At 47.6% G+C, this 26,314-nt stretch overlaps 3 protein-coding genes across 5 annotated transcripts in view; 1 reads left to right on the forward strand and 2 right to left on the reverse strand.

Annotated features, from left to right (window-relative positions):
- IFT172 (intraflagellar transport 172) overlaps nt 1–9,502 on the forward strand; it is a 34,287-nt gene extending 24,785 nt beyond the window's left edge. For both annotated transcript variants that reach the window (XM_019449021.2, XM_053891042.1), the window contains 19 exons: nt 151–293; nt 1,111–1,204; nt 1,318–1,382; nt 1,578–1,758; nt 1,996–2,105; nt 2,215–2,344; nt 4,327–4,425; nt 4,593–4,702; nt 4,826–4,889; nt 5,009–5,095; nt 5,386–5,502; nt 6,341–6,451; nt 6,851–6,970; nt 7,482–7,577; nt 7,799–7,858; nt 7,943–8,041; nt 8,364–8,517; nt 9,046–9,137; nt 9,345–9,502. In XM_019449021.2, coding sequence (XP_019304566.2) covers nt 151–293; nt 1,111–1,204; nt 1,318–1,382; nt 1,578–1,758; nt 1,996–2,105; nt 2,215–2,344; nt 4,327–4,425; nt 4,593–4,702; nt 4,826–4,889; nt 5,009–5,095; nt 5,386–5,502; nt 6,341–6,451; nt 6,851–6,970; nt 7,482–7,577; nt 7,799–7,858; nt 7,943–8,041; nt 8,364–8,517; nt 9,046–9,137; nt 9,345–9,434 — 2,022 coding nt within the window. In that variant the 3' untranslated portion in view covers nt 9,435–9,502. The remainder of the gene's footprint in view (nt 1–150; nt 294–1,110; nt 1,205–1,317; nt 1,383–1,577; nt 1,759–1,995; nt 2,106–2,214; nt 2,345–4,326; nt 4,426–4,592; nt 4,703–4,825; nt 4,890–5,008; nt 5,096–5,385; nt 5,503–6,340; nt 6,452–6,850; nt 6,971–7,481; nt 7,578–7,798; nt 7,859–7,942; nt 8,042–8,363; nt 8,518–9,045; nt 9,138–9,344) is intronic.
- Nucleotides 9,503–9,579: 77 nt separating this feature from the next.
- Nucleotides 9,580–11,279, reverse strand: KRTCAP3 (keratinocyte associated protein 3). The gene is made up of 7 exons (XM_019449093.2): nt 11,097–11,279; nt 10,770–10,954; nt 10,623–10,682; nt 10,246–10,452; nt 9,984–10,118; nt 9,786–9,898; nt 9,580–9,665 (listed from the first exon to the last, which is right to left on the reverse strand). The coding sequence occupies exons 1-6, from the start codon at nt 11,122–11,124 to the stop codon at nt 9,791–9,793; spliced, it is 723 nt and encodes a 240-aa protein (XP_019304638.1). The 5' UTR covers nt 11,125–11,279; the 3' UTR covers nt 9,580–9,665; nt 9,786–9,790.
- Nucleotides 11,280–11,314: 35 nt separating this feature from the next.
- NRBP1 (nuclear receptor binding protein 1) lies at nt 11,315–22,320 on the reverse strand. Of its 2 annotated transcripts, XM_019449039.2 has the most exons (19): nt 22,188–22,320; nt 18,536–18,765; nt 18,250–18,372; nt 17,958–18,059; nt 17,488–17,577; nt 17,307–17,347; nt 16,846–16,940; nt 16,345–16,368; nt 15,264–15,347; nt 15,016–15,074; nt 14,763–14,861; nt 13,376–13,508; nt 13,089–13,194; nt 12,891–12,941; nt 12,668–12,803; nt 12,414–12,467; nt 12,269–12,332; nt 11,950–12,005; nt 11,315–11,865 (listed from the first exon to the last, which is right to left on the reverse strand). In XM_019449039.2, exons 2-19 carry the CDS (start codon nt 18,743–18,745, stop codon nt 11,761–11,763), a joined length of 1,632 nt encoding a protein of 543 aa, XP_019304584.1. In that variant the 5' UTR covers nt 18,746–18,765; nt 22,188–22,320; the 3' UTR covers nt 11,315–11,760. The 2 variants fall into 2 exon arrangements, with proteins under 2 accessions (XP_019304584.1, XP_019304591.1); XM_019449046.2 differs by lacking the exon at nt 16,345–16,368.
- Nucleotides 22,321–26,314: the final 3,994 nt, after the last annotated feature.

Genomic DNA, 26,314 nt, shown 5'->3' on the forward strand with positions numbered 1-26,314 from the left:
GCAGGTTAACAGACCCTGAAACTTAGGCCTCTCCCTGCTGTTCTAGTAGAAATACTTGATCCTTGTCAAAGCTGAAGTCAGGTCAGAGGTGAGAAGGGAGCAGCCATGTGTCCCTGCATGGGAGGATTGCCAAGTGGCTTTGCTTCACAGGTGGCCAAGGCTCATGGAAGCACTAATGCCCACAGACACGTGGCCTATCTGTGGGCAAAGAGCCTGGGAGGAGAGTCTGCAGTTAGACTGCTTAATAAGCTGGGACTCCTGGAAGCTGCTATTGACCACGCTGCTGACAACTGGTGAGGCCCTAAGTCTTCTCTCCACTGGCCCCGTTACAGTCAGATCCTCTGTATAGACAAGAAAAGTTGTTGTATAACTGAGAAGCATTTCTAAAAACTGAGGCAAGAGCAAAGAGATCCTTGGTAGAACTTGATGGAGAGGCGAGAATGAATTAGTAGCTCTGCTCCTATTTCTTGGGGGCTCAGATGAGCATTTGTTTAACTGTTCTAAACATGGGGCTCAGTCTCACAACCCCGAGATCAGGAGTCTCACTCTACTGTCTGAGCCAGCCAGGTGCCCCAGAGAGAACAGCTTTTAAAGCTAAAGGCTAAAGCACTAAGCCAGTAACTTACTTGAGGAATGGAAGTATGATTCTATTAAATGCAAAACACTTTTCTTAAGCAAATGTTACGGAAGACCAGTAATAATCCTGTATCAAATCAGATTGCTGAGGGTCGTCTTACTCATTCTTGAGAGACTGTTTTTCTGCTAATGAAGTTGTGGCTCCGGAGGAGGTGGTGGGAGAACGAGGAGCCCTTGCTACCCTGGCAGCTGTTGTGCTGTGAAGCTCACTCCTGTCCCCTGCCTCGTGCCGGTCCCGTGCTCCTAACATCAGCTGGTCTCGGGACACACAGGCTTTTCCAAGTGTCTCCTGATCCACGTTTTCCTTTACATTTCTCTGTGCTTCTCTATCACTTCATATGGATTACCTTTCTTCATTTGTCCTTTTTCCTCCCCCCATCCTTGCCCTTTCTGTTTTCTCTTGCCCTGCTTGTCTTCTTCTCTTATAAAATGAAGTACTGAGTAGGCAGACCTTATTTGCACCTTCCATTTCAGCTCCTTTGAATTTGCTTTTGAACTCTCTCGACTGGCCCTCAAGCACAAAACCCCTGAGATTCATCTCCGATATGCTATGTACCTGGAGGATGAGGTATGGATGTGATCCCTCTCTATTGCTTTTGACCCTGACCTCCTCCCCTCTCGTGGCTGCCTGTGATGGCAATCTGCTTCTCATCATGTACAGCTGCCCTTCTGTCCCTACAGGGTAAATTTGAAGAGGCTGAAGCTGAATTCATCAGGGCTGGTAAACCCAAGGAAGCAGTCCTCATGTGAGTTACCCCATAAATTCTTTAATCCTGACCTCCCAGGCGCAGTCCCAGGACCTTGCATGGTCCCCTTCACCTTCCTCTGAACTGCGTACCGATAAATCTTCTATCCTCCCCTCAGTGACATGGCTGTTTGCCTCCCACTGTTGAGGCCTCAGTCCTACACTTAGCCTCTCCTGTGTCCTCATCTGGGAGCAGGTTTGTCCATAACCAGGATTGGGAGGCAGCTCAGCGTGTGGCCGAGGCCCACGATCCAGACAGCGTCGCCGAGGTGCTCGTGGGGCAGGCCCGGGGGGCCTTGGAGGAGAAGGACTTTCAGAAAGCAGAAGGGCTGCTGCTTCGGGCCCAGAGACCGGGCCTGGCCCTCAATTTTTATAAGGTGGGGCACTGGATTCAGAGCCATGAGGGAAGGGGAGAGGGTGTGAGAACCCAGAGAGTACTACACCGACCCCTGCTACTAGGAGAGATCCAGGAAGTTAGCACTGGGGAGGAAGAAGGAGACAAGAAGGAGAAGAGAGGTCCAAGGACCCAGGGATCAGTGGCCCATAGCACCTGTGTGGCAGTGGGAAGCTGTCATGCCTGCCTCTGCTTCCCTGATACCTGGAAATCTGAGCAGGAGGCTGGATTATGGAGCGATGCCCTGCGGATCTGCAAGGATTATGTGCCGGGCCAGCTGGAGGCTCTGCAGGAAGAGTATGAGCGGGAAGCTACCAAGAAGGGGGCCAGGTATGAAGGCGGGAGGCAGCAAGTGTTGGTAGGGTGGGTCACACAGTATGCACAGGATAGGCCACACTGCCTGTCCTGTTCCTGGTCATGTGTATTCTCATCTCATCAGGGGTATGGAGGGGCTAGTGGAACAAGCTCGACAGTGGGAACAGGCTGGAGAGTATAGCCGTGCAGTCGACTGCTACCTCAAGGTGCGGGACTCAGGAAGCAGCAGCCTGATGGAAAAGTGCTGGATGAAGGTAAGACCTGCTACACCCTTCCTGGCCTTCCGCTTCCCGGGCCGCCCTCACACTCAGCATTCCCCCTCGGACATTCCTCTTTCTCCTTCTGTGTCTTTCGTTTTTACTCAAGCAGCAGAGATCTACTGAGTGCTTATGAGATGCTAGAGCAATGAAAGCTGTAAAAGGGGGGTTCTAAGGCAGAACCCTAATGGCCAGAAATTGGGGAAGTCAGACTAACGCGGCTCAATTGTGTATCTCAGTGAAGACTTAAAGGGTGCGATCCAAGTTGGGGTTCAGAGAAGGATGGGACCTCTGGGCTGGAGGGCTCAGGTAGGCTCTGTGAGGGAGGATGGAGGCCATGAAGAAAGCAGAGGCTCCTCCTCTACCCAGCAGCTCCTGAAGAGAAGCATCTAGCAGATTAAGTCAAACCAGTATGTTTCATCAACTCTAAAACATATATAATTGCATTTTAGTATCTTAGAAATTGGGGTACGTGTGAAGTTTTAAATGATGCATCATAGATTCAGAGTTGTGAATGGGGTGAGATTGATTCAGCTTCCTAAATAAAATTGGTGTGATGATTCTCCTGCAGAATTTCCCTCTGGTTTCTGAGGACTTGTAATTGAATAGCCCCTAGACGTTGGCGGGGGGAGGCGGGGGGAGTAGAAAGGACTGATGGTTGGTTATGCAAAATTTAGCAGATTTAACCAGCAAGTGTTTATTAAGCATCTGCTATATTTTACCCTGGAGCATTGTTTATTGGCATCTGTGCATGGCTATACCTTCTGCAAATTAGCTTCCTGGATGGGGCACGTTAAGTTTTGAACGGTTTGGCAGGTGAAGTGAGGCATATATAGGTGGGGGAAAGACCAGGAGGATTAGCATAGACTGTAGCTAAAACTGGACTATGTACATGGAAATTAAAATCTGGTGAGGACGTCAGCATCACAGTGGAAATAGAGTAAACGTATAGAACGCTCGGATTTGTAGAATTACTGAGTTTTAGGGTTGAAAGGTGTCTCCACGATCATCTAGAGCATCACTGTCCAATAGAAATAAAATGCAAGTCACAAAGGTAAATCACACATGTAAATTTAAAATTTCCTAGTAGCCGGGGCGCCTGGGTGGCTCAGTCGGTTGAGCATCTGACTTTGGCCCAGGTCATGATCTCATGGTTTGTGGGTTCAAGCCCTGCGTCAGGCTCTGTTCCAAATGCTCAGAGCCTGTAGCCTGCTTTGGATTCTGTGTCCCCCTCTCTCTGCCCCTCCCCCACTCATGCTCACTCTGTCTCTCAAAAGTGAATAAAGTTTAAAAAAAAATTTCCTAGTAGCCATACTCAAGTAAAAAGAAATACAAGAAAATAATTATATTTTACCTAACCAAATATATCTAAACTCATTTCAACATTAAACTCATTTCAACTCAATATTTTATTGATTGCTTATATTAGTGATATTTATTTATCTCAATTTATTGAAATATTTTACATTCCTTCTTTCATACTAAGTCTTTGAAACCCAGTGTGTATTTAAGCTGATAGCACATCTAAGTTGGGACTAGCCACATGTGACTAGTGGCTTCTGTTCTGGACAATACAAATCTGGACCAACCATCACTCTTATGGGTGAAGAAACTGAGTCTTAGAAAAGCCCAGCACAAACAGTTGCAGAATTCTTTCGCTATACCTGCACCACCAAGATTCTGTTTGTGACAAAGAACTCGAGAAACCAGTTTGTCAGACATGGCAGGACCAAATGCAGTGACCTCAGACATCAAAGGGAGTATGTGACAGAGCAGGAGCTGAGAGGAACAGATAGGTCCACTGATGGTCATTTAAAGGCTCTGATGGACCGTGAGACAGGCTTTGCCCAGGAGGGTAGAAGGTGAAGGCGAGTGCTAGAGAGACCGTCGACAACTGGAAGGAAAAAACAGATCAGGCTGAGGACGCCCAGCAGTATTTGTCTCTCCTACCCATTGTCATCTTCCGTTCAACCGCTCAGGCAGCTGAACTCGCCATCAAGTTTCTGCCTCCTCAGCGCAGTCTGGAAGTAGTTCGGGCTGTGGGACCCCAGCTGACTGGAATCAGAAAGTACAGTGCAGTAAGTAGAGTGCTGGTACTGAAGAAGTAAATTCCACAGAGCGGGGTGGAACAGTACCAGCTACACCCAGGAGGGTGTGTGAGGTGGGCTCCTGGCAGTGTCCCATGCAGTTGTGCAGAAACAGAGGAGGAAGCTGGTCTCCGAGCTCCATTTTCCCCACTGTGCAGGCTGCAGAGCTCTATCTGAACTTGGACTTAGTCAAGGAAGCGATCGATGCTTTCATTGAGGGTGAGGAGTGGAACAAGGCCAAGCGTGTGGCCAAGGAGTTAGATCCCCGGTAAGCTTCTGACCCCTTCTACTGGGAAAGTCTTTTACTTCCTTTTGTAAAGAGAGGAACTTCTCATGGGAAGGGTGTGCATCCCGGGACCGTGCAGTGCTAGATCTCTGCACATCTTCACAGGTACGAAGACTATGTGGACGAGCATTATAAAGAGTTCCTCAAGAACCAGGGCAAAGTGGACTCGGTGAGACTGGCAGAGAGTTAGCAAGAGGGAGAATGCGTGGAGACTCAAGAGATTCTGTCCCTCCTTTCCCCGCTTATGTCATCTGGCCTCTTAACTCTGTCTTTTCCACTGATCCCTAGCTGGTGGGTGTGGATGTGGTAGCTGCTTTGGACCTGTATGTGGAGCAGGGCCAATGGGACAAGTGCATTGAAACGGCCACCAAGCAGGTACTGCTCTTTCTCCCATCCCCAGCCCTTCTAGACATTTCCCTTGGTTCCACTTGCCCAGAGCTGTCTCTCTCTTAATTCCTCCAAAGCCCAACCCCAGAGATCCCTAACCAGCATCAGAGAGTCAGTCTTCCACACTCTTAAAACTGGGGTCAGAGGCCTAACTGGGCCTGGCTTGCATATGCCTTGGCCTCCTAAACAAATCCACGGCCTCAAGTCACCACCCCACCCTCACTGCCTGCTCTTACTGATCCCAACTTCCCCATGCTTTTCCTCCATCCCCGGGACAGAACTACAAGATTCTGCACAAGTATGTGGCTTTGTATGCGACTCACCTGATCCGAGAGGGTGACTATGGCCAGGCACTGGCCCTGTATGTGCAGCACGGAGCCCCTGCTAACCCACAGGTACCCGCCTGCTTCTTGGGGTGAATGTTCCCCTCAAGGAAGTTGTTACCTTCTCCTCAGAACCACCCATTCCCTTAGGAATGGTCTTCTCAAAGGATTCTTTTAAGAGAGCGTCATGCCCTTGGGGCGCCTGGGTAGCTCAGTCGGTTGAGGGGTTGAGCGCCCCGACTTTGGCTCAGGTCATGATCTCACAGCTCGTGAGTTCGAGCCCCACATCGGGCTCTGTGCTGACAGCTCGGAGCCTGGAGCTCGCTTCGGATTCTGTGTCTCCCTCTCTCTCTGCCCCTAACCCACTTGCATGCGGTCTCTGTCTCTTTCAAAAATAAACATCAAAACAAACAAACAAAAAAAAACTTGAAAGCATCATGCCCAGAGACAGCCCCCCTTCTCCCGCCAGCCTCTTCTGAAATGTACAGCCTCGCAGGATTTACCATCTGAGGAAGCATTCAACAGCATCCTCATACTATTAGCTAATGCAGGAATAGTCTTTCAGAGATGAATCCTGGACACACCTCTGGGGCCTCATTAACTTCCTAAAGAGACTAAACATTGCTCTCCTGTCTGAGCATCCCAGCTCTCTAGAATATCAGCCCATTAACACCGTGACTGCATTCACATTCACCTGTTTGCCCACACTCAAAGCACCAATTGGTAAGAAAGTCATTTTCTTATTCTTCTTTTCTCTGAAAATGATTGACACTTTCTCCATCACTGTCCCCTAGCTCCTCCCCCGCTCCCCCCCACACACTTAAAGCCTGGTTTCCTTTTTTGGGCCCATGTGTACTTTCTCTTCTAGTTATCCCTTCTCACTCAGCTCTCCTTTCCCCATGACCTCTAGAATTTCAACATCTACAAAAGGATCTTCACGGACATGGTGAGCTCACCAGGGACCAACAGTGCTGAGGCCTATCACAACTGGGCTGATCTTCGGGATGTGCTCTTCAACTTGGTGAGGAAGTCGGGTCCACAACAGAGTGAAAAAACCACTCTGCCTGTCCCTGTCCTCACGTCTTTTATAAAACATACACCTTCAGGGGCGCCTGGGTGGCTCAGTCAGTTAAGCGACCGACTTCGGCTCAGATCATGTTCTTGCGGTCCGTGAGTTCGAGCCCTGCGTCGGGCTCTGTGCTGACAGCTCAGAGCCTGGAGCCTGCTTCAGATACTGTGTCTCCCTCTCTCTCTGCCCCTCCCCCGCCCACACTCTGGCTTTCTCTCTCAAAAATAAACGTTAAAAAAATTTATAAAAAATAAATAAATAACATATACTTTTACCTTCAGATGGCCTACACTTTTGTCCAGGTGGCTCTGGCACTCCTCTGACCCAGGCTGTGCTGTCTTCCTACTCTAGTGTGAAAACCTGGTGAAGTCTAGTGAGGCAAATTCTCCAGCCCATGAGGAGTTTGAGACGATGCTGCTGATTGCTCACTACTATGCCACTCGTTCGGCAGCCCAGAGTGTCAAACAGCTGGTGAGATGGGGGTAGCGCCCAGTCTTATGGACACATCTTTAGATGTATGAAGTTGAATGAATTCAAATTCTGGATTCTCAAGCTTGATCCACTTCTTTCCTGCTTTCTCTTGTTTAAAGAAATCTTTAACCCTTGCTGAGATGGTTTTCTTCCTGACTCCTCCTTTGACCTTCTCAGGGCTCTCTACCCACACAGTTCCACCTTCATTATGCTTAAACATTCAAATCCCACAACTTCTGTGTTGATCTCTTACAATGTACACATACCTTTGGCGTACTCATGATAGTATATTGTATATTTATTGTGTGTACTTGAATAATAGAAATAATCTAGGCCCAGTTCTCTTGTGCATATGAAAAAAAACTAAGACCCAGAACCGCTTGAGATCCAGACCAATTTAATACGGATTGTTGGTTTTCTGGTTCTGGTTCTGCCTTAGTTATAAGATCACTGGCCTGGTAGCTCAGTCCCTTCCATACCAGGATCATAATGCTTTGACTTTACTCTGTAGGAAACTGTGGCTGCCCAGCTTTCTGTTTCGCTCTTACGCCACACCCAGTTACTACCTGCAGACAAGGCTTTCTATGAAGCTGGCATTGCTACCAAGGTGAGCTGGGACAAGGAAGGGTGTGGCCGAGGAATTAAGGAAATCAAAAGGAAGGAAGGTAGACTATCCCGTGTGCTCTGGTAGAGCAAAGCTGAGCGTGGGGCTGATGTTATGGAGGATATCGCTTTCCTGTGACTTCCCGAATTCCTCCCCCTGCATCCTGGAAAAGCAGCATCCAAGCCCAGCTGCTGGCTCCCACCTGCAACTTTCCTCTGTTATAGGCAGTTGGCTGGGAGAACATGGCATTCATCTTCCTCAACCGCTTTCTGGATCTGACTGACGTGAGCATAAAGTTGTGCCCAGAGGGTGGGAAGTTTTGCCTGTCACAAGTTGTGTCTATCTCATGGCTGCCCACTCCTCCACAGGCAATCGAAGAAGGGACTCTGGATGCCCTTGACCACTGTGACTTTCAGGATACAGACATTCCCTTTGAGGTGCCACTCCCAGCCAAGCAGCACGTACCGGTAAGGGCACAAGATTGGAGAATGAGAGGCCTCACTGGTGTTAGGACGTTGTGAATGGAGGATACTTTATTTTGGCCCTCCTAACCTTTATAATGGCCATGAGTTAGCAACATCTTTGGAAGGGCTTCTGCCCTCACTGTTCCTCCAATGAAAGTAGAAGCAGAGAAAAAAACTAAGGTGGTGATCGTGAACGCCATCCAAGGAGGATCATGTATGGGTAAAAAATGATGCACAGGACAGCAGCTTAGTAAAACTCGCCGCCTTCCACTTGCCTGCTGTGGAAGCTGGTGCTGAGGAGGCTGCTGCTCCCTGTCCTTCCCAGGAGGCTCAGAGAGAAGAGGTTCGAGACTGGGTACTCACAGTCTCAATGGACCAGCGGCTGGAGCAGGTTCTGCCTCGGGATGAGCGCGGTGCCTATGAGGCTTCCCTGGTGGCGGCAAGCACTGGAGTTCGGGCACTACCCTGCCTCATTACAGGTACAGAACCCTACAGCACCCAACGTTCTGTGGTGGGTGGAAAGGAGGGGCAAACAGCAGGTTCAAGAAAGTGTTTTCCCAGACTCTGTGCTGACAGCTCAGAGCCTGGAGCCTGCTTTGGATTCTTTGTCTCCCTCTCTCTGCCCCTCCCCTGCTCGTGCTCTGTCTCTTTCTGTCTTTCAAAGAATGAATAAATGTTAAAGAAAATAATAAAAAATAAAAAAAAATCTTACTGTGATTCAGTAAAGGAGGCAGAACTTTTTTTTTTCCTTTGAGAGAGAGTATGCACAGGGGAGAGGAGCAGAGGGAGAGGGAGAAAGAGAATCTTAAGCAGGCTCCATGGCCAGCATGGAGCCTGACATGGGGCTCGACCCCATGACCCTTAAATCATGACCTGGACCAAAATCAAGAGTCAGATGCTCAACCAATTGAGCCAGCCAGGTGCCACGAACATTCTACTTCCTGCTCCTAAATTGTTCTTTGTTTTCCCCCTCAAATGCCAGTTCATCTTTTTTTCTTCCCCCACAGGATACCCCATTCTGAGGAACAAAATTGAATTTAAGCGGCCAGGGAAGGCAGCTAACAAGGACAACTGGAATAAGTTCCTTATGGCGATCAAGGTTAGAGAGGGAGACTTGAAGGGTCGGGGCAAGGAGAATAGCACTGAAGGAAAATAAAAAACCACTAAAAGGGTGGGTGGGAATGTCAACAAGGCAGGTGCAACCCTGAACTCTGCTCCCCATACTAAGATAGGGTTGATTTTCCTTATAGAAGGAATGCTTTTTCTTAGCACTGAGTTCCTCTCCTGTTCTTCTGTTTGTCCACAGACCTCCCACAGCCCAGTGTGCCAGGATGTGCTGAAATTCATTAGTCAGTGGTGTGGAGGGTTACCTAGCACCAGCTTTTCCTTTCAGTAACTGATAGAATTCAGGGAAGAGTTATTGGGTTCTCTCCCTCATTAAAGACTTGTAGATAACAGACCAAACCATTGTGTTCTTCGATCAAGGTCATCCCCAATATCAGCCCATTGCCCTTTAACCCCTAAAAGGAACCATAATCAAGTAGAAGAAAAGAGTTATTTTATTATAACTGTTTATGTCATCCTGGGGAGGTGGAAAACCTTGTGTACTGAACCTCTGGATCAGCACCTGTTCTGCAGAAGGGAGAACCTGGGTCAGAGGGCAAGCAGCCTGGCAGGGGACATGACCCAGTTCTAAGAGTGGTTCCCTGCCTCCACGCCTTCCCAGGCCACAGTCTCCATAGATTACCTGTCCTAAGCCCAGCTTTTCTGTGATGCCTGGATTTCTTGATTTTGATCCAGTAGCTGTTCATTTTCCTGTCTTTTACACTTAGGAAGTTCAAGCTCTGTCAGTTGCTCCAGCTATAAGGGAGGATGGAGTTAGTACTCTTGCCCTGAATTACAGGCAGTCTGTTTTGAATGAGCCCTTCCTGTTCTTCTTCCTTACCTGCTCCTGAAGCCCTTCCTTCCTGCAGGGCCCAACCCCACGTAAGGTGAGTGCAGCCACACAGCAGTAACCAGATAGAGCAGCCTCTCCTGCAGACATGACCAAAGAAGGGATCCAGAGAGCCAAGGCTGTATCCTAAAAGGTGAAGAGGGAGGGTGGGGAACTGAGAGGGAGCAGGGCAGGAGTGGCAAGTAGGAATGGTTGAAAAGGCAGGACCAAGGCCCTGTAGACTGCAAAAAGGCTGAAAAAAACACGCACTCACATAGATTCTTGTAGGGTCAAACGGGCAGTCAGTGCGTCCAGACCCTTTGTCCATCGGTAGCAAAGGATCCAGCAGCCCTGGATGGCAGTCAGCAATAAGACGGCGGCCACCGTTGGCCACAGTGAGTGACACAGCAAGGAGGATGCCCAGGGAGCAGGCAGCAGACAAGAGGAGGTTCACCAGAGCTAGTGCCAGGAGAGCCCAGTGCTGGCAGGGGCAGAAGATCAGGGTGAGCAGCCGTGAGTGGCGGACTCTCCCACTGCTAAGACACCTTGGTTTCTCTATTTGAGGCTCCTCCTCCCACCTGAAGGTGAAGCTGAGTCAGGTCCTCATTTCCCTGACTCAAGACCTCATGAAAGCTCCAAAAATCCCCTCACCAGTCTTGGGCGCAGAAGGTTCCTGGATGCCAAGAGGGCCACAAGTCCCACGGAAACACTCTGGAAGATACAATGCCTGAGGCCCGCGCCTCTCTCCGCCCCGCCCCCCTCCCTCACAGCCGCGGCCCCGCCCCCCGCCGCGCTCACCAGCAGCCCCGAGCCCACGGAGATGACATTGGCCGTGGTGTACTCCGGGGTGACGGCGCCGCGGGGATTGGCCACGTGTCGCAGGACGGTGCCGTGCAGCACGGCCCCCAGGAGCAGGTTCACGTGGCCCACCAGGATCAGCGCCAGGCCCACGCGCATAAGCCGCCGGGGGCCGCGGGCCGCGTCTGCAAAGCACGGGGGAGGGGCAGGCCTGAGCTGGGAAAGGAACCGGACGGCCCCTCGTGGCCGCCCCGTGAACGGGGGGGGGGGTGCTGTAGGAAGGGTCGTCGGCGGACGCGGAGGAACGAGACCGGGGCCGGAAGTTACCGAATCTGCAGAGGCGGCAGCACCTCATCTCGGCCCTCCTCGCCCCGCCGCAGGGCAGCTCTACCTGGCCCCGGCCCCTCCCTCGCTCTCCCTACCAGTTCCGCCCGGCTGCCACCTGGAGGCCCAACCCCACGCCCCGGGCGGGGCTCCGAGCTCGCTCCCCCTAGCGGGGAAGGCGCACACACACACACACACACACACACACACACACACGACGCTTGTAGCAAAAAGTAGACTTTTATTACAGCAGCAACTGAGGCGAATCGAATGGCCCCCCAGGGCCACCACTGCAGCACCACCCTTCTCTCCCGCCCCGTCCGCCCCAGCGGGATTGTAGAATTCAGCTCCCCCAGTGCCCGTGGGCCTCCTTCCACACAGGCTGGGCGGGAGCCGGCAGATCAGCTACTAGCCCCCAACTAGAAGGCGGCTGCTGAGAAGGCCCAGGCCCACGTCTGTGCAAAACAAGTAAACAAAGTGCAGAGGGGAGGAAGAGGGGGGAAGGGGGAGGGTGATGCTCAGAACCAGGGAGCCCCAAAGCCCTCCTGAATAATAAAGGAGAGAAGGGGCTTCACAGGGTAATACTGACTGGGGGGAAGGGGCAGAAAGGCTGTTGCACATCTAGCGACGGCCACAGCTCTGATCAGGGGCCTGGCCCGAGTGAGCTCTAAGAGGAGACGGTGACAGCGGCTGAGTTGAGGGTGCTGTTCCTGGCAAAATTGAACTTGTTCAGGGTCTCCTCTAGCAGAGAAGTCAGTCGGCTCTGGTCAGCCTGGGAGAGAAGAGCTCGGTGAGACAGGGCGAGAGAGGAGAGAAGAATGGAGGCAACCAGAGCAGCTGAAGGCAGAAACCTCACCTCGCTAATGAAGCCCAGCTGCACCAGCTCAGCTGCCAACTCAGGGATGTTCTCATCTGACAGAGAAACGGGAGAGGGTGAGCACAGTGTGGGAGCAAGGGGCCCAGAGCCCTTCCAACAGCCCCAGTTGGGTTACCCCAGCTGGGAAAGAACACCACAAGCAATGGTGTCAGATCCACCCTCTAGTATTAGGAGCTATTTAAAATATTCGTTCTGTGCGCCCATGTGTTACTGCCCTGTAACCTTCCCCACCCCCACGAAGGTTTCTCACAGATGAGGCTCACAGACTCTCATCGTCTGAGGGAAAGAAGACACTCACTTGGCATCAGGTCACAGCTCAGGTGCCGGTTCAGTTTGTCCTCCAGCTTCAGAAGAAGCGTCAGCTGAAAAACAGGAGTCAAAAAATGAGGCTCCTCTTCACCTCCTGCCCACCAGCCCTATGCAGCCCTGGCCCTGAGCCTTACATGGTGTTTGACTCCCTCCTCCACTGACTCGATGTTGCACTGCATCAGCACCACCTAGAGAGAGGGCACAGAGAGGGTCCCTATAGTAGACACCAGTCAATAAAAAGCCCCCAACAGCTGGAAGGCTTTCCAGTCCACAGGACAAGCCTGCTAAGACAGAAACATTCTTTTCTCTAAAGGACAAAGCCTTATTTGACATGTCCTCTCTCCCTTCTACCATGACCATGGAGACATCCACACCCACAAAGCCCCACCTTGCGGGTCTCCACCTCAGCTGGTTCAGGTGTTGGAGTCTTGACAGAGGGGGGCACAACAGGTGATGTCACCTCCTCCTGCTGTGGCTGCTGGGGCCTAGGTAGCCCAAAGGCTGTCAGAGGGTAGATCCCATTCCTGGAGGGAGATCAGACAGGTCACATGGACTCTGTGAATGTCCCAGGACAGCCACCCCCGCTTCCTCAAGCAAGCCTTTCCTCTCACCTGACATCTTCAAGGAATTTATCCAATTCCAGAGCTGGTGACTGAGAGTACCTGCAAGAGAAAAGAGAGAAAGCAGGTGAAAGGAAGGAAATAAGCAAAATAGCAGATTCAACAATTACCAAAGAATGGACAGTTGACAACCCTCAGGGTTGTAGTGACCAATCTGTCCCTTTCAGACCCTCTCAGTTAGTTACTCACAAAGTCTGAACTGGTTCTCTTCCTGGTCCTGCAGGGATTTCAGCCAGTACAGCACTGGTATCCATGTTTTTGGTGATCTCCTCCAGAGCATTCTCTGGGATCATGTCTGGAGGGCATAAAGTAATGGGAAGTTATAGAAGGATAGTCAGATTAATGTCATAGAAAGGCACAGGGGTCCCGGGGGGATAAAGAATTCTTTTGGAAGTGGAAGAGAAAAGAGCATGCTCGTGATAGTTATTAAGGCTCCAGATGGGAAGAAAATTCCTAGCAGGGCCAAGGGGACTCACGCTGGTGTCCCACAATGCAGTGGGCAGCAAGGAGTTTGAGCGAGGGCACTTCAAACAGTGCTGGGTGGAACAGAAGTTCTCTGGCTGTTGGTCTGCGAGCAGGCTCAGAATGCAGGCACTTTTGAATGAACTCCTAGAAAAAGGAACAAGGAAGTAGAACAGACATCTGGCAACCAGTCCACTGTGTTCATCTTTATCTCACTCACTATACTTAGCACAGACTTTGTACATACTAGGTGGTTTGCACGGACTAAGGGGGCAAACTATTAAATGTATATGAAAGGGCTTTGAAAACTCTAAGGTATTAACATGAAAGCTACTGTTCACTGTTTTTTTGGTTTTAATTATTTTTCTGTTCCCCAACCACAAACTTCTTTTACTATTCAAACTTATGAATTCTTTTCCCTTATTTTCTACTTCTCTGCTTTATTAGCCCACACGCTCCTCTTCAACTCTCACCAAAGTTACCTTCTCTGTTGTGATCAACAATATTCACCGTCTTTTTATTTCCCAGCCCTACAATTTCCTTATCTCCTATATTTATTAAATTCATTAATCATTTATTAAATTCCTTTATTTCCCAACCCTACAATTTCCTTTGTCTCCTATAATCATCTATTAAATTCACTGGTTTTCCCCAAGCCTCACCCCTACTTCCCACCTCCTGTAGGTCCTATGACAATTAACCTGCTTTTCCTACTTAGAAACTTAAAAGCCAGCAAGGTCATATACCTAATCTGTTACTTGAATGCTCCAACCTAACGCTGAACTAGAAATTCAATCCACACTAGCCTCAGGACTTCACATTAGTCTTCCTGTCACACTATCTAATAATTTACAAACTATCCTTCTTTGGACGTTCCTGTCCAACCTCTACTTACTATACTCCATCTACTGATTCATAACTTTATACCCTTTAAATCTTAGCTTGTTTTTTTAGGGCACTTTCCCTATCTAAAACTATATAAATATAAAACCCCAGATGATGGATTTAATTAAAACTGATCAATGTGTTTAAAAATATCAAGATGGTTGTCTGAAGAACATATACCAATTACCTGAGGTAACCATTAAGTTAGTTTACTTCTAGGCAGATACACCTAAATTAACACATGACCTTTACCACACAACCTTTACCCCCAATGCTACCCATCTTAAACCCCTAAACTGTGTGTGTGTGTGTGTGTGTGTGTGTGTGTGTGTGTGTGTGTATACAAAAAACAAAGTAGGCACCACCTAGGGAAATATTCACTGCTTTTGCCTGTCCTTTCTGCTTTCTGTTCTCTTGTTCTTAGAAAAAAAAAATATTACCAGTAAATAAAATGGAATAAAAACGTCAAGACGTTTCAAAGTCTGTTAAGGAGGGAGTGATCCAGAAGATTCTTACCCTCTGTAATGGGTCTTCTAGAAGCTGGATGGCACTGCTGATAGCTTCTTGTGGCACATATGAGGACTCTCCATTGCCCTGAATCTCCAGCACTGCCATCTGCAGCGAGGGGGAACAGAGAAGACAAGTAGAAACTTCAGAACTTCAGCGCTCCAGAATCACTCCCTCAAGAACTTACTTGTCATCCCTCCATTTCCCCCTTCTGTCTTCTAATTTGATCCCTTTCCATCACCACTGCTTGTGGTTTCCTCACCTCCAGTGCACACATGCCAAAGGAGTAGATGTCTACTGCCGTTGTCACATTAGTGACTTCTAGGGAAAACAGAGAAGGTTCTGGTGAATCAAAGGATGGGGGTAGGGAATGGCAGAAATACCTTTTAAAAACTTTTTGTATGCCAGCAGAGAAGGACTGGAAGTTTGTTATATTACCTCTGTGCCTCAGATTATAAGGTGGGAAACCTGGGGAACAGGGTGAGGGCAGAGAAAACTGAGATGCCTTACCTCCGTACTCTGGTGCAAAGAAGTGTAGATTCTTCTGCTCTTCCCGACAAGTCTTCACATGATTGTTGATAGTGTCAGGAGCCACTGGGAGTAGGGGAGATACCCACAATCTGACCACCATCAACAAAGCATAGTCTCACTCCAGAGAGAGGTCCCCAAAAGCCAAATTCTCTCCTGAAGTCTCTAACCCTCAAGGCGCAAAACTGTCCCTTTCCCATCATGAACCACAGACTAAACACGAATACCACCTACTTCGCCTTTCTCAGGTCTATCGCTTCTCATTTAAAGTCCTGAATTCTGAACCAACGAACACTCCACACTAAACTAACAAGTATATAGGGGAAGCTGGCGAAGGAGCAATAAAGGCTAAAGTAACACTTTTGCTTGTGACCTGTTCACCTTCCCCAAAGCTCAGGAATATCTAATCCCTGAACACATGAATATATTTGGTCTAGTTCTTTCAGCCACCCTGCAAAATAGCATAAAGACCCAGACAGTTCTTCCTAATCTGCAACAATTACAGACCTTGGATACAGAAACTTGGATAAAGAAGAATAAGAAGGATTAACATACAACCAACTAGACAACCTCCTTCTTCCCCACCTCTGCTGACTGAAACTCAAAAACAGCTCATAGTTGAACCAATACCCTTGAATCAGTCTCACTTTTGATCTACCAAAATTTTAGACTCCTGCTCTACTCCCTTATTCTTCAACATTGCTGTCACAGGGCTGAACGAGGAACCAGGGCCGGGCCCAGTTTGGACTCACTCAGGTCATAAACAATGACTACAAATCACAGAGAGTCTGGGAGCACAGTATGATTCAGGGAACCAGCCTGATGATGAAGGGGAATAAGAATCCAGGACATAAGTGGCCAGCCAGGCAGAATCCACAGGAAACAAGCAAGTTATGGAAGGGCAAGCAGGTGGAGGGCTGGTAGGGAGAAGCCAAGCAGGCAAAAGTAGGCAGGGGAGATAGGCAACAGGGCTTGCTCCCACGACTGCATGCACTGGGCAGCCGCAAAGGGGAGCAGAGGGAGCACAAACAGAGCCCCAAGTGGGGCAACAGGGAGCTCTCACCATTAGCAAAAATCCTATGAAAGACTGTTGGGAACAGAGCAGCCCGTAAGCGGGAGGGAGGAAAACAGAGAAAAGTTGTGAGCGATGGAGCAGCCAAGCCCCAGACAAATGGACACACAAACCGCACACAGACACAGCACACAGAAATGTTATACACTGCACACAGATACACGGCAAATGAAAGCACTCACAGCAGGCACAGCCTGGAACCTCCTTTGGTAGGGTCTGGCCCCAGGGGCTCAAGTCAGATCTTAGACCCATCTCTTGCCCTTTCCCAACCTATCAAGATCTCTAAATTAACCCACTTCCCTCCAAAAAGGTCTTAGACCCTGCCCCCTAATTGACTGGCCTCTCCCTGTGAATTACCCCTAGCAAAGTCCTAACTCTTACCACCAGCCCACACCTCAGAATTTTGCCCTATTCTCCCCACTCCTTTCATCTTACCCCCATGGTTCCCAAATTCCCGAGGCTCCCCTGCCCAGAACCTCTCCCTCCCCTCACCAGAGCCAATCTTGATGAGTCCGTTGTGCTGGATGAAGATGGTGTCACAGGTCAGGTTCCCATGGATGATGGGGGGGTCACAGGAGTGCAGGTAGCTGTGGGGGCACTGGGCTGTTAGAGGGGCCACTGGGAAATTAAGGGCAGGGGGAACCCAAGGGTTAAGAGGAGCAAGGGCCTGGTCTCCTGCTGGTCACCACAAAGATAATCCCCACACTCTGAATCTCCATTATGCCTGATGAGTTAAATAGCCAGATAAGCAGTGGAAGAAAGAGGTGGGAGATATTTCGTGGTTAGGGCACTAGGATAGACCCTTTAAAAGACCATAGGGGCCTAATCTTGAAAGTATATGACTCAAAAAAAGTGGGCAGAGGCAGAAAAGAACAGCAGAGTAGTGCCCTAAAATCTGTTTGGAGGAACTAAATCAGGAAATAGGGGAAAAACACTAACCAGATCCTACTTACCTAAGGGCAGAGAGGATTTGCGTGCACCAGCGTTTCCAAGCCTGGAACAGTTTGATCAAAGGGTCAGCAGTAATTCCCTCTCTTAACCCTCCAAGCAGTTCCCCTGATTAGCTTCATAATTAATATAATCTTTTTAAAACCCCCAAACCGGCCTAAAGCTTTGTCTGCTCTCCCTCCATACCTTTTCATTCATAGTCTTGTGGTTCTTTTTGGTCTTCTTCAGAAATTGCTTAAGACTCCCAGATGACATGTATTCTGTGATAAAAATGACCTGGAGAGGCAAAGCACTCAAATAAGGCCTTACGGTAGAAATGATCCCCTATGTGGTGACATAGACACCATTGGAAGTTGGGTGGTGGTGGCTATTGTTTTAAGTTTCCCTCCTACGGTTGTTGGTACCACTTCCTTAGATTTAACAAGACAAAGAAAACTATGAACAATTAGAACTATGGGAAGGAAACAAAAGTTCGCTCATTTCTGCCCCTTCTGTAACAAGACAAAAGACACAGTTTGTAGGCAATGTCCTACTCTCATCTCCCTAACAGCTAATTCCAGTTTTGTTTCAAAACTACCTTGTTTTCATGTCTCAATGTAAAAAGAACAATAAATGTAGCTAGACTCTCTGCAGTAAACTCAAGAAAAAGTTCTTACCCTGGCCTTGTTCTCTTTAATGTCAGCCCAATACTTGTGAAACTTAACAATGTTGAGATGTTCCAACTGAATCAGATTATCAAACACAGCGCGGACCTTTTCCTGAAAGCAGGGGAGACAGTCAGATGACAGGGTTCATAAATCACTGTAATCCTGAAAAGGCATTCCTATCCCTCCCCAGAAATGATCTAACCCCAACGTACTCTCCTCCTCAGCAGCTTCCCGCCACCAATCCCTCTTTGACACGTGCATTGTCACATCCTCCAGGCTACATCCTTTCAGCACTACCTACCTCCTGCAGCTTGTAGTTCTTGCGCTCAGAGAACTGGACCTCATTCCACACAACCTCTACACCCTCCTCTGTATCCATGGCCAGGTATGCACTGTCAATACCTGGTACATTCCGCTGATTCACCTGAGAATTCAAATGAAAAGGAATAATTAAAGTTTCCTTATAAGTCCTCCATTTTAATACTCCACATATCTGTTAAAGTTTGGGCTGCCCTCTGAGACTTTCCCCTTCCACTTCTCACCTCTCAGAATTCACTCCCACAAGAATGACACTACCACCACCTTACCTCTTCTCGCCTCTTCTGCCAGCGTCCACATGGTGACTCTTCCAAGATCTCAGACTCATCTTCACTTTCTTCTTCTTCCTCTGGGGAAGCAGCTGAGGTTGTGGAGGTCACAGGAGGTGACACTGACGTCAGGCCAGGAGCTGATGATGAGGATTCTACCTTGGGGTCTGAGCCACTGCTGACTACTGTCTGGGACTCCCCTTCCGACATGCTGGAACGAACACTCAGGCCTGCATTGGTTGGGGCAAAGTTGGAGGGAGAAGGTAGAGTGGGTCAGGATACATCTATAAAGATTTAATCCTAATAACCTCATCTGGGGTTAAAAGGAAAATAAAACAGGTTTCTTTTAAATCCAAAATCAAATTAATCCTGTCTGAAAAATGAAACATTAACTATTCTCTTAATCTAGAGAAGAGAAAGTATCTTTTTTTTTTTTTTAATATTTTGTTTTTTAAAACTTACTTATTTTGAGAGAGAGAGAGAGAGAACGTGCGTGTGCAAACACGAGCTGGGGAGGGGCAGAGAGAGAGGGAAAGAGAGTCTCAAGCAGGCTCCATACTGTCAGCTCGGATCCTGACATGAGGCTTGAATTCACAAACTGTGAGATCATGACCTGAGCCAAAATCAAGAGTTGGATGCTTAACCAACAAGAGCCACCCAGGTGCCCCTAGAGAAGGGAAGCTATCTTGGTTGAAGATGACCCACCCAAGAATGGCCAACCTAAGATTTAGGACAATGAAACCCCCCTCCTTGGTAAAGTCCAAATGAACAAATGAACCCCCCAAAATCAGGGACACCATTCCTTCTCAGCAATACTCACCCAATAGCCTTCCCTTTGAATCCTTACCTGCCCCTATTTCCACTATGTTCAAGAACTAACCTACATGGGCCCTGTTCAGAACAGATGACTCCAGACCCCAAGATGTTCTACTGATTTAGCCCTAAATCAGTGCTGGACCTGTAGCACTCTCACCCAATTTATCTAGCTGAAACTCTCAGCTAATTTATATCACTAGAACTAATTCTGGCATTCACTATCCAGCTCTTCTATACACAGATCAAGTCTGCCAGTCCATGCTGAGGATACCCTTGGGCCAGGTGACTGGCAGTGATTAGTGACTTCATCCCTGATGACTTCACCTTCCCTGTGATGTGAGCGTGCAAATGGGTATTGGTTAGCAACATTTTTTTTTCATTCACTCATTCAACAAATGTTTATTAAGCACTTACCATATGTCACATGTACTGAGCTAGGTACTTGAGATATAATAGTGAATAAAATAAATAAGATGCCCACATTCATGGAGCCACAAATTAAAAACAGATCTAGGGGGCACCTGAGTAGCTCAGTTGGTTAAGTGTCCAACTTCAGCTCAGGTCATGATCTCACAGCTCGTGGATTTGAGCCCCACGTTGGACTCTGTGCTGACAGCTCGGAGCCTGGAGCCTGCTTCAGATTCTGTGTCTCCCTCTCTCTCTCTGTTCCTCCCCCACTCAAGCTCTCTCTCTCTCTCAAAAATAAATAAAAATTTAAAAAATTAAAAAAAAAAAAAACAACAGATCTAGGACTTTAAGCTTCCAGCTTTCATTTCATTCACATGGCTCAAAGGCTCCACCCTCTGAGGTACTAGATCTGACAGAGATTTTCCCTCAAGTACAAATAACTCAAGATAACAGCCGTTACAGGAAAAAGTCCTATATAACATTTTTTTCAAGGCACATGACTATTTGGAAGAAAAAAATTCTCAAAAGTTAAACATCACTAACATGTTCAGATAGTCACAGGACAGTCACTGAATGTTATGCCATGTGTCTAAAAACAAAGGGCGGGAAGGAGTTGAAACCTGTGTGTGCTGGGCTCAAGGGGGTGTTCCAGTAAGAAGTGACATCCTGGAAAGTAGATTTGCTCCTCTAAGTCAGTTCAGAATACAGAAGCCTCTGAAAAGCCCTTATTTTACAGCTCTTGGATACCCACTTCTGCCCATCTCTGCTCTCAACCTATACTATGTTTAACCTGAATCAGGAGATTCTTATTAGATGACATTCTAGTCAATACCAGAGGACAACAAAGCACAAGAGAAAATCTGGCAAGATATTCTTTCCTGTTATTTTTTTTTTTTTAATGTTTATTTATTTTGAGAGAGAGAGAAAGAAGAGCATAAGCAGGGGAAGGGGAGGGAGAAAGAGAATCCCAAGCAGGCTCCACACTGTCAGCGCGGAGTCCAACCTGGGGCTCAAACTCAGGAACCGTGAGATCATGTATGACCTGAGCCAAAATCAAGAGTCAGATGCTTAACCAACTGAACCACTCAGGTACTCCTTTCCCTGTTATTTTCTAGGACCTGCCTATCAATAGATTTTATTCAACCAGCCAAGAAAGCTACTACCTGTATGTCTTAGTAATCTACCAGAAAACAAGTTAGAGATTGTTTTCCTTTTTGTTCCCCTGAAAAGTAGCTAAGAAAATGGTAATAAAGTTCATATGGATTACTCTCTAGAGCAGCTACATTTATAGGACACATCTTGAATCTGAACAGCTAAGTATAATTTCCAGCTAGATTACAATAGGAAATACCAGTGAAGTTCTAATACAGGAAGCCTATATAGCCAATGGGCTCTAAGGAAATTTCTGGACCCAGGCACAGAGAGTAGAGCACCACAAGAGAAGCCAAACCTTTACCAGTCATAGGCATGTCCTTGGAATGTGCTTGTCTTCTCCCTTCCCAATCTTTCCCCAGCAGGCAAAATGAAGATAATGCCCAAAATCCCCCAGCACTTCCCCTACTGATGAAGAGATCTTTGCTGGGAGTTTTGCCTCAGGGTCGTTCAGAGGTTTAAGAGATCACAGAAGGAAAAGGCCATGTACGCCCCTAAAAGAGAACCTCCTCGCCACCTCCAGCCACCCGAGAAATATAGTGTGTTCACTTCAGAGCAAGTTGGGTAGATCGTCGCGCAAAGTTTCTCCCCGAGACTTTCATTTACTGGGCTGCAGTCCCTCTGCATTTCAACTCCTCAGCAAAAGCTCTCGGGCCACAGGCCTCTAGGCTGCCCGCACCCGGTTCAGACCAAAGGGCCTCTGGGACCTACAGGAGTGTCCCGTCAGACATCAAGCAAGCGCAGGGGACGGCTTCACGCTCCAACAGGTCGCCCAGCCCGCTGTCCGCAAGGGAGAGGGGGCAGTCCCGCAGGCCCCGGAGCCAGCGGCGGCCACCTCATCAAAGGCCAGCCCCGCGGCGCCGTCAGGGGCGCAGGCCACGCCCCCGCGCAGTCGGCGCGCCGGCCTCAGCCAGCAGGCGCGGCCCCGACGCTGCGCTTCCGCAGGCCGCGGGGCCCGCCACCGCCGCCCCCGCCCCCGCCCCCGCCGCCGGCCCCGCCTCTCGTCAGCCCCAGTTCGACACGAACGCTAGGGCCTCGCGCCCCGCGCCGGCAGAATTCCGGGTGGCCGCCACTCAGGGCAGGCTGGGAGGGCCGGGCAGGGGCCGTGGGGCCGAGGTAGTCCCTCGGCTCCCGCGGGCCGGGCCTGGGCCGCCGACCAAGCAGGGCCGCCTCCAGACACCCGCCGGCCGGGGTCCCAGCGCCCTGCGCCGCGGAGGCCGACCCTTCCGCCTTCTCGCCGAACCCCTCCCTCCCGCTCATTCCCCTCGGTGCTCACCTCCCGACTCCGCTCCCCGCAGCCTGTGCTTCAGCTCCAGCTCGGATTCGGGGCCGCGGACCAGAGAGACTCCCTCACAGCTGCGCTCCGCAGCGCAACCGAACTGCGGGCCCCGCCCTCGCGGCGTCCCGACCAACAGATGGGCGGTGCCGCACTGCCGTTGGGTTTCCATTGGATAAGGCGGTCACGATGGGCGGTGCCCTGGGGAGACGGTCGCTCGCAGGCAGTCTTCAACACGGTCTCCTCCTCTTCACCGTGTCCGGCCGAGACCTCTTGGAGGCTTCGGTGTGTTGGATCTCAACTGGGGGTGGTCTCTCTGTCCACCCCTCCGTCCAGTCCAGGTGCCTCCGATGATTCTGCTAGGCGAAAGGCCGGCCTTCCCTCTCTTCTTGAAGGCGCCATGACAGTTCTAGTCCGACTAAGAGACAAAAGGAGAGAGAGACGTAGCCTCAATCTGAGAGGAGCGCCCACCCACTTTCATTATTTGGGGGTGAGACTGCGCAGGACATCAGTTCTTCAGAAAGCGTAAAAAATTCCCTGAACACATTCTAAAAATTAATAGTTAACGTTTCGTGATTGCATAGCACTGGTATTTGCCCAAACTTTGCAAGAGGTTTTCACAGATAACTCCTTTGATCCTCCTAAGAAATTGAAATTACTAATGTCAATGCTAGATGACAAAAAAAACAAAAAAACAAAAAAAACAAAAACAAAAAAACCTGAATCAGAGGCATAAACTATTCATTAAAAGTTCAGAAGGGCCAGATCTAGCATCCCTAAACAGGAAGATTTATCAAAGACTTACTTGAAAAGATGTTTGGAAAGAATTTGGATTGACTTCAAGGAAGTGGAAAGAAAAGAGGATAGATTCTGGGTGAACGCATTGATCTTCGAAAACTAAACGCTGAATCTGAGCGGTAAGAAGTTAACTCTGCCATTGTACGTACAATATGAAGGGAGGAAGATGAATTAATCATCAGAACTTGGGAATGTCATAATCCTGAAATTTCACTGTCCTTAAAGGGAATCTCTAATCTTAATACAAAGAAGAATACTGTATATGGCAAAAGCCTCATTTTCTCATCTCTTCATCTCAAAATACTTTTTTTTTTTTTTTACGTTTATTTATTTTTGAGAGAGAGAAAGAGAGCATGACAGGGCGAGTGGCAGAGAGAGGGAGACGGAAGCCAGCTCCAGGCTCTGAGCTGTCAGCACAGAGCCTGTTGTTGGGCTCGAACTCACAACTGTGAGATCATGACCTGAGCTGAAGACAAGCGCTTAACCGACTGAGGCACCCAGGCGCCCCTCAAGATAACTTATTTTTAAAACCAATCTTTCATCCTTCTTTGTTTTTTGTTTGTTTGTTTGTTTGTTTTTAGCTTTGAGAGGGCTCACACACTCTCAGAAATCTGAGGAAAGTTATGAATCTTGGTTATTTAAAAAATTCTTTTGTCCACCAAATTTAGCATATAATTTCAGAAGAATTGAGGTTAAAATTTTTTGTTCTGATCTTCAGAGGAAAGATGTACCCCCTCCTGTCCAGGTTAACCTTTTTTCCTTGGGGGTTCAGAATCAATTGGAGCACCCGGTCCATTATAAACTTTCATTAAATATTGGTTGATATTATCATTATAGTTTACCATTCTCTTCTGTCTGATCCTTACCATTATCACCTTTGCTTTTCAACTAGCTCTTTCTTTCAAATATGCATAGAGAACCCATTGGCCTCCTCTGGCTTTTATTTTTAACTTTTCATGTTTGAAATGCTCAAATACTGCATTTTGCAACCTCATTTATTTTTTTTTTCTGCTTTAAAAAAATAAACGTATTTAGCATAACAATGTTTATCTAATAGCTTCTATGTGCTATGGTCCACTGTTTGAATTGCCTTAGGCATATTAACTCATTTAATCCTCACAAGAATCCTATGAAATATTGTGAATTAATCGCTATAGAATGTGAAAATCTCGGGGCGCCTGGGTGGCTCATTTGGTTAAGCGTCTGACTTCGGCTCAGGTCATGATCTCACAGTTTGTGAGTTCGAGACCCGCATCGGGCTCTGTGCTGACAGCTCGGAGCCTGGAGCCTGCTTAGATTCTGTGTTTCCCTCTCTCTCTGACCCTCCCCTCGTTCATGCTCTGTCTCTGTCTCAAAAATAAATAAAAATTAAAAAAAAAAAAAGAATGTGGAAATCTCTCCTAATCTTACTTCAATAAAATAATTAAGACTTTGATGTATATTTCTCCATTTTTTTCTATGCATATATTAATATATGAGTATGTAATTTAAAATGAAAGCAAGCCGATACTTCACAACCTTTTTCAATTTACTTTGTTACTTTTTTCCATAGCTTATACAGCACTGCTTTAATTTTTTAACCACTATAGAGTATTCCATTATCCAACATTTAATTAATAACTACCAGGAGGCATCAGGATTATTTCCAACATTATTATAAACAAAGCTATAATAAAATCCTGTTGCACACATCTTTGGCTATTTGTGAAAAATACTTTTATACATTCTTAAAAGTGGAATTGCTAAGTCAAGGGCTAAAACCATTTTAACTTGAATAGGTATTGCCAAGTTACTCTTCAAAAATATATCAAATAACAATACTATCAAGAGTATGTTAGGGTTAAAAATAAAAAAGGTATGTTAGGTTTCTGCTTCCCAACAGTCTTACTAACACTGGATATTATCAATCTTTTCAACATTGGTGATACATTAAGAAAAAAAAAGATATTTTAATTTGCATTTAGTTAGGAGTAAAGTTAAGACTTTTTAAGAGCAATTGTAGGTTTACAACAAAATTTAGAAAAAGGTACAGAGGGGCGCCTGGGTGGCGCAGTCGGTTAAGCGTCCGACTTCAGCCAGGTCACGATCTCGCGGTCCGTGAGTTCGAGCCCCGCGTCAGGCTCTGGGCTGATGGCTCGGAGCCTGGAGCCTGTTTCCGATTCTGTGTCTCCCTCTCTCTCTGCCCCTCCCCCGTTCATGCTCTGTCTCTCTCTGTCCCAAAAATAAATAAAAAAACGTTGAAAAAAAAAAAATTTAAAAAAAAAAAAAAAAGAAAAAGGTACAGAGATTTCCCATATTATTTACTGCACCCCATATGCATAGCCTCTCCCCCATTATCAACATCACTCACCAGAACTGTATACATTTTATTAAGGATGAGCGTAGAGTGCTCTATCATAATCACCCCAAATCCATAGTTTACCTTAAGGTTTGCTCTTGGTATTTTACATTCTGTAGGTTTGGATAGTCATATAATGGCATATATCATATAGAGCATTATACAGAGCATACCCTGAAAATCCTCTGTGCTCTGCCTTCCCATCCCAAGCAACCATAATATCGTCTCCATAATTTTGCCTTTTCCAGAATGTCATGTAGGTGGAATCCTATAGTATGCAGCCTTTTTAGATTGGCTACTTTAACTTAATGATACATGCATTTAAGAATTCTTCGTATGTTTTCATGACTTGATAGCTCGTTTCTTCTTAGTGCTGAATAATAGGCCATGGTCTAGATGTACCACAGTTCATTTTATCTGTTCACCTACCAAAGGACATCTTGGTTGCTTCTAACTTTTGGCAATTATGAATAAAGCTCCCATAAATATCTGTGTGCAAATTTTTGTGTGGATGTAAGTTTTCAACTCCTTTGGATAAATACCAAGGAGTGAAATTTCTGGATTGTTAAGATTATTTTAGTTTTATAAGAAACTACCTGGCTGAGGGTGCCTGGTTGGCTCTGTTGGTTAAGCATCCGACTGTTGGTTTTGGCTCAGGTCATATGGATCCTTTCTTCCAAGCTTGGCATTTACATTTCTTTAGGACCTCAAATTAAGGACCTCAAAACTAAGCCTAGATTTCTTGATAATTGTGAATTATCTGAGGTACTTTAAAACATACACATTCCCAGGACCTTCCCTGAATCAACTGGATCCAAATTTGGGGGGAGGAGGAGAATTTGGATATCTGTATGTTTAAGAATCTTCCCAGGTGATTCTGATGCAAGTACCCTGGCCTGTCATTAGGCTGAAGGGTAAAAACTATCACCATAGCTCAAACCTTATCCCTGTCTAGGAATAATTCCTTGGGTCATTGCCTCATAACTTAGGC

This window comes from Panthera pardus, unplaced genomic scaffold (genome assembly GCF_024362965.1).
Source record: "Panthera pardus isolate Hobbes unplaced genomic scaffold, ASM2436296v1 HiC_scaffold_26, whole genome shotgun sequence".
Taxonomy (NCBI): Eukaryota; Metazoa; Chordata; class Mammalia; order Carnivora; family Felidae; genus Panthera; species Panthera pardus.

Bases quoted from the DNA above. Each gene is read 5' to 3' on its own strand.
- NRBP1 (XM_019449039.2), bottom strand. From the start codon at position 18,745: ATGTCGGAAGGGGAGTCCCAGACAGTAGTCAGCAGTGGCTCAGACCCC. The intron at 13,509-14,762 runs GTAAGAATCTTC...TCCTTTTTCTAG, and splicing joins TAGAAGACCCATTACAGAGG to GAGTTCATTCAAAAGTGCCT. The intron at 12,942-13,088 runs GTGAGTAACTAA...TTTCTCTTGCAG, and splicing joins AGAGAACCAGTTCAGACTTT to GTACTCTCAGTCACCAGCTC.
- KRTCAP3 (XM_019449093.2), bottom strand. From the start codon at position 11,124: ATGAGGTGCTGCCGCCTCTGCAGATTCG. The intron at 10,955-11,096 runs GTAACTTCCGGC...CGTGCTTTGCAG, and splicing joins CTGCCGCCTCTGCAGATTCG to ACGCGGCCCGCGGCCCCCGG. The intron at 10,453-10,622 runs GTGAGGGGATTT...TGCCCCTGCCAG, and splicing joins ACCTTCTGCGCCCAAGACTG to CACTGGGCTCTCCTGGCACT.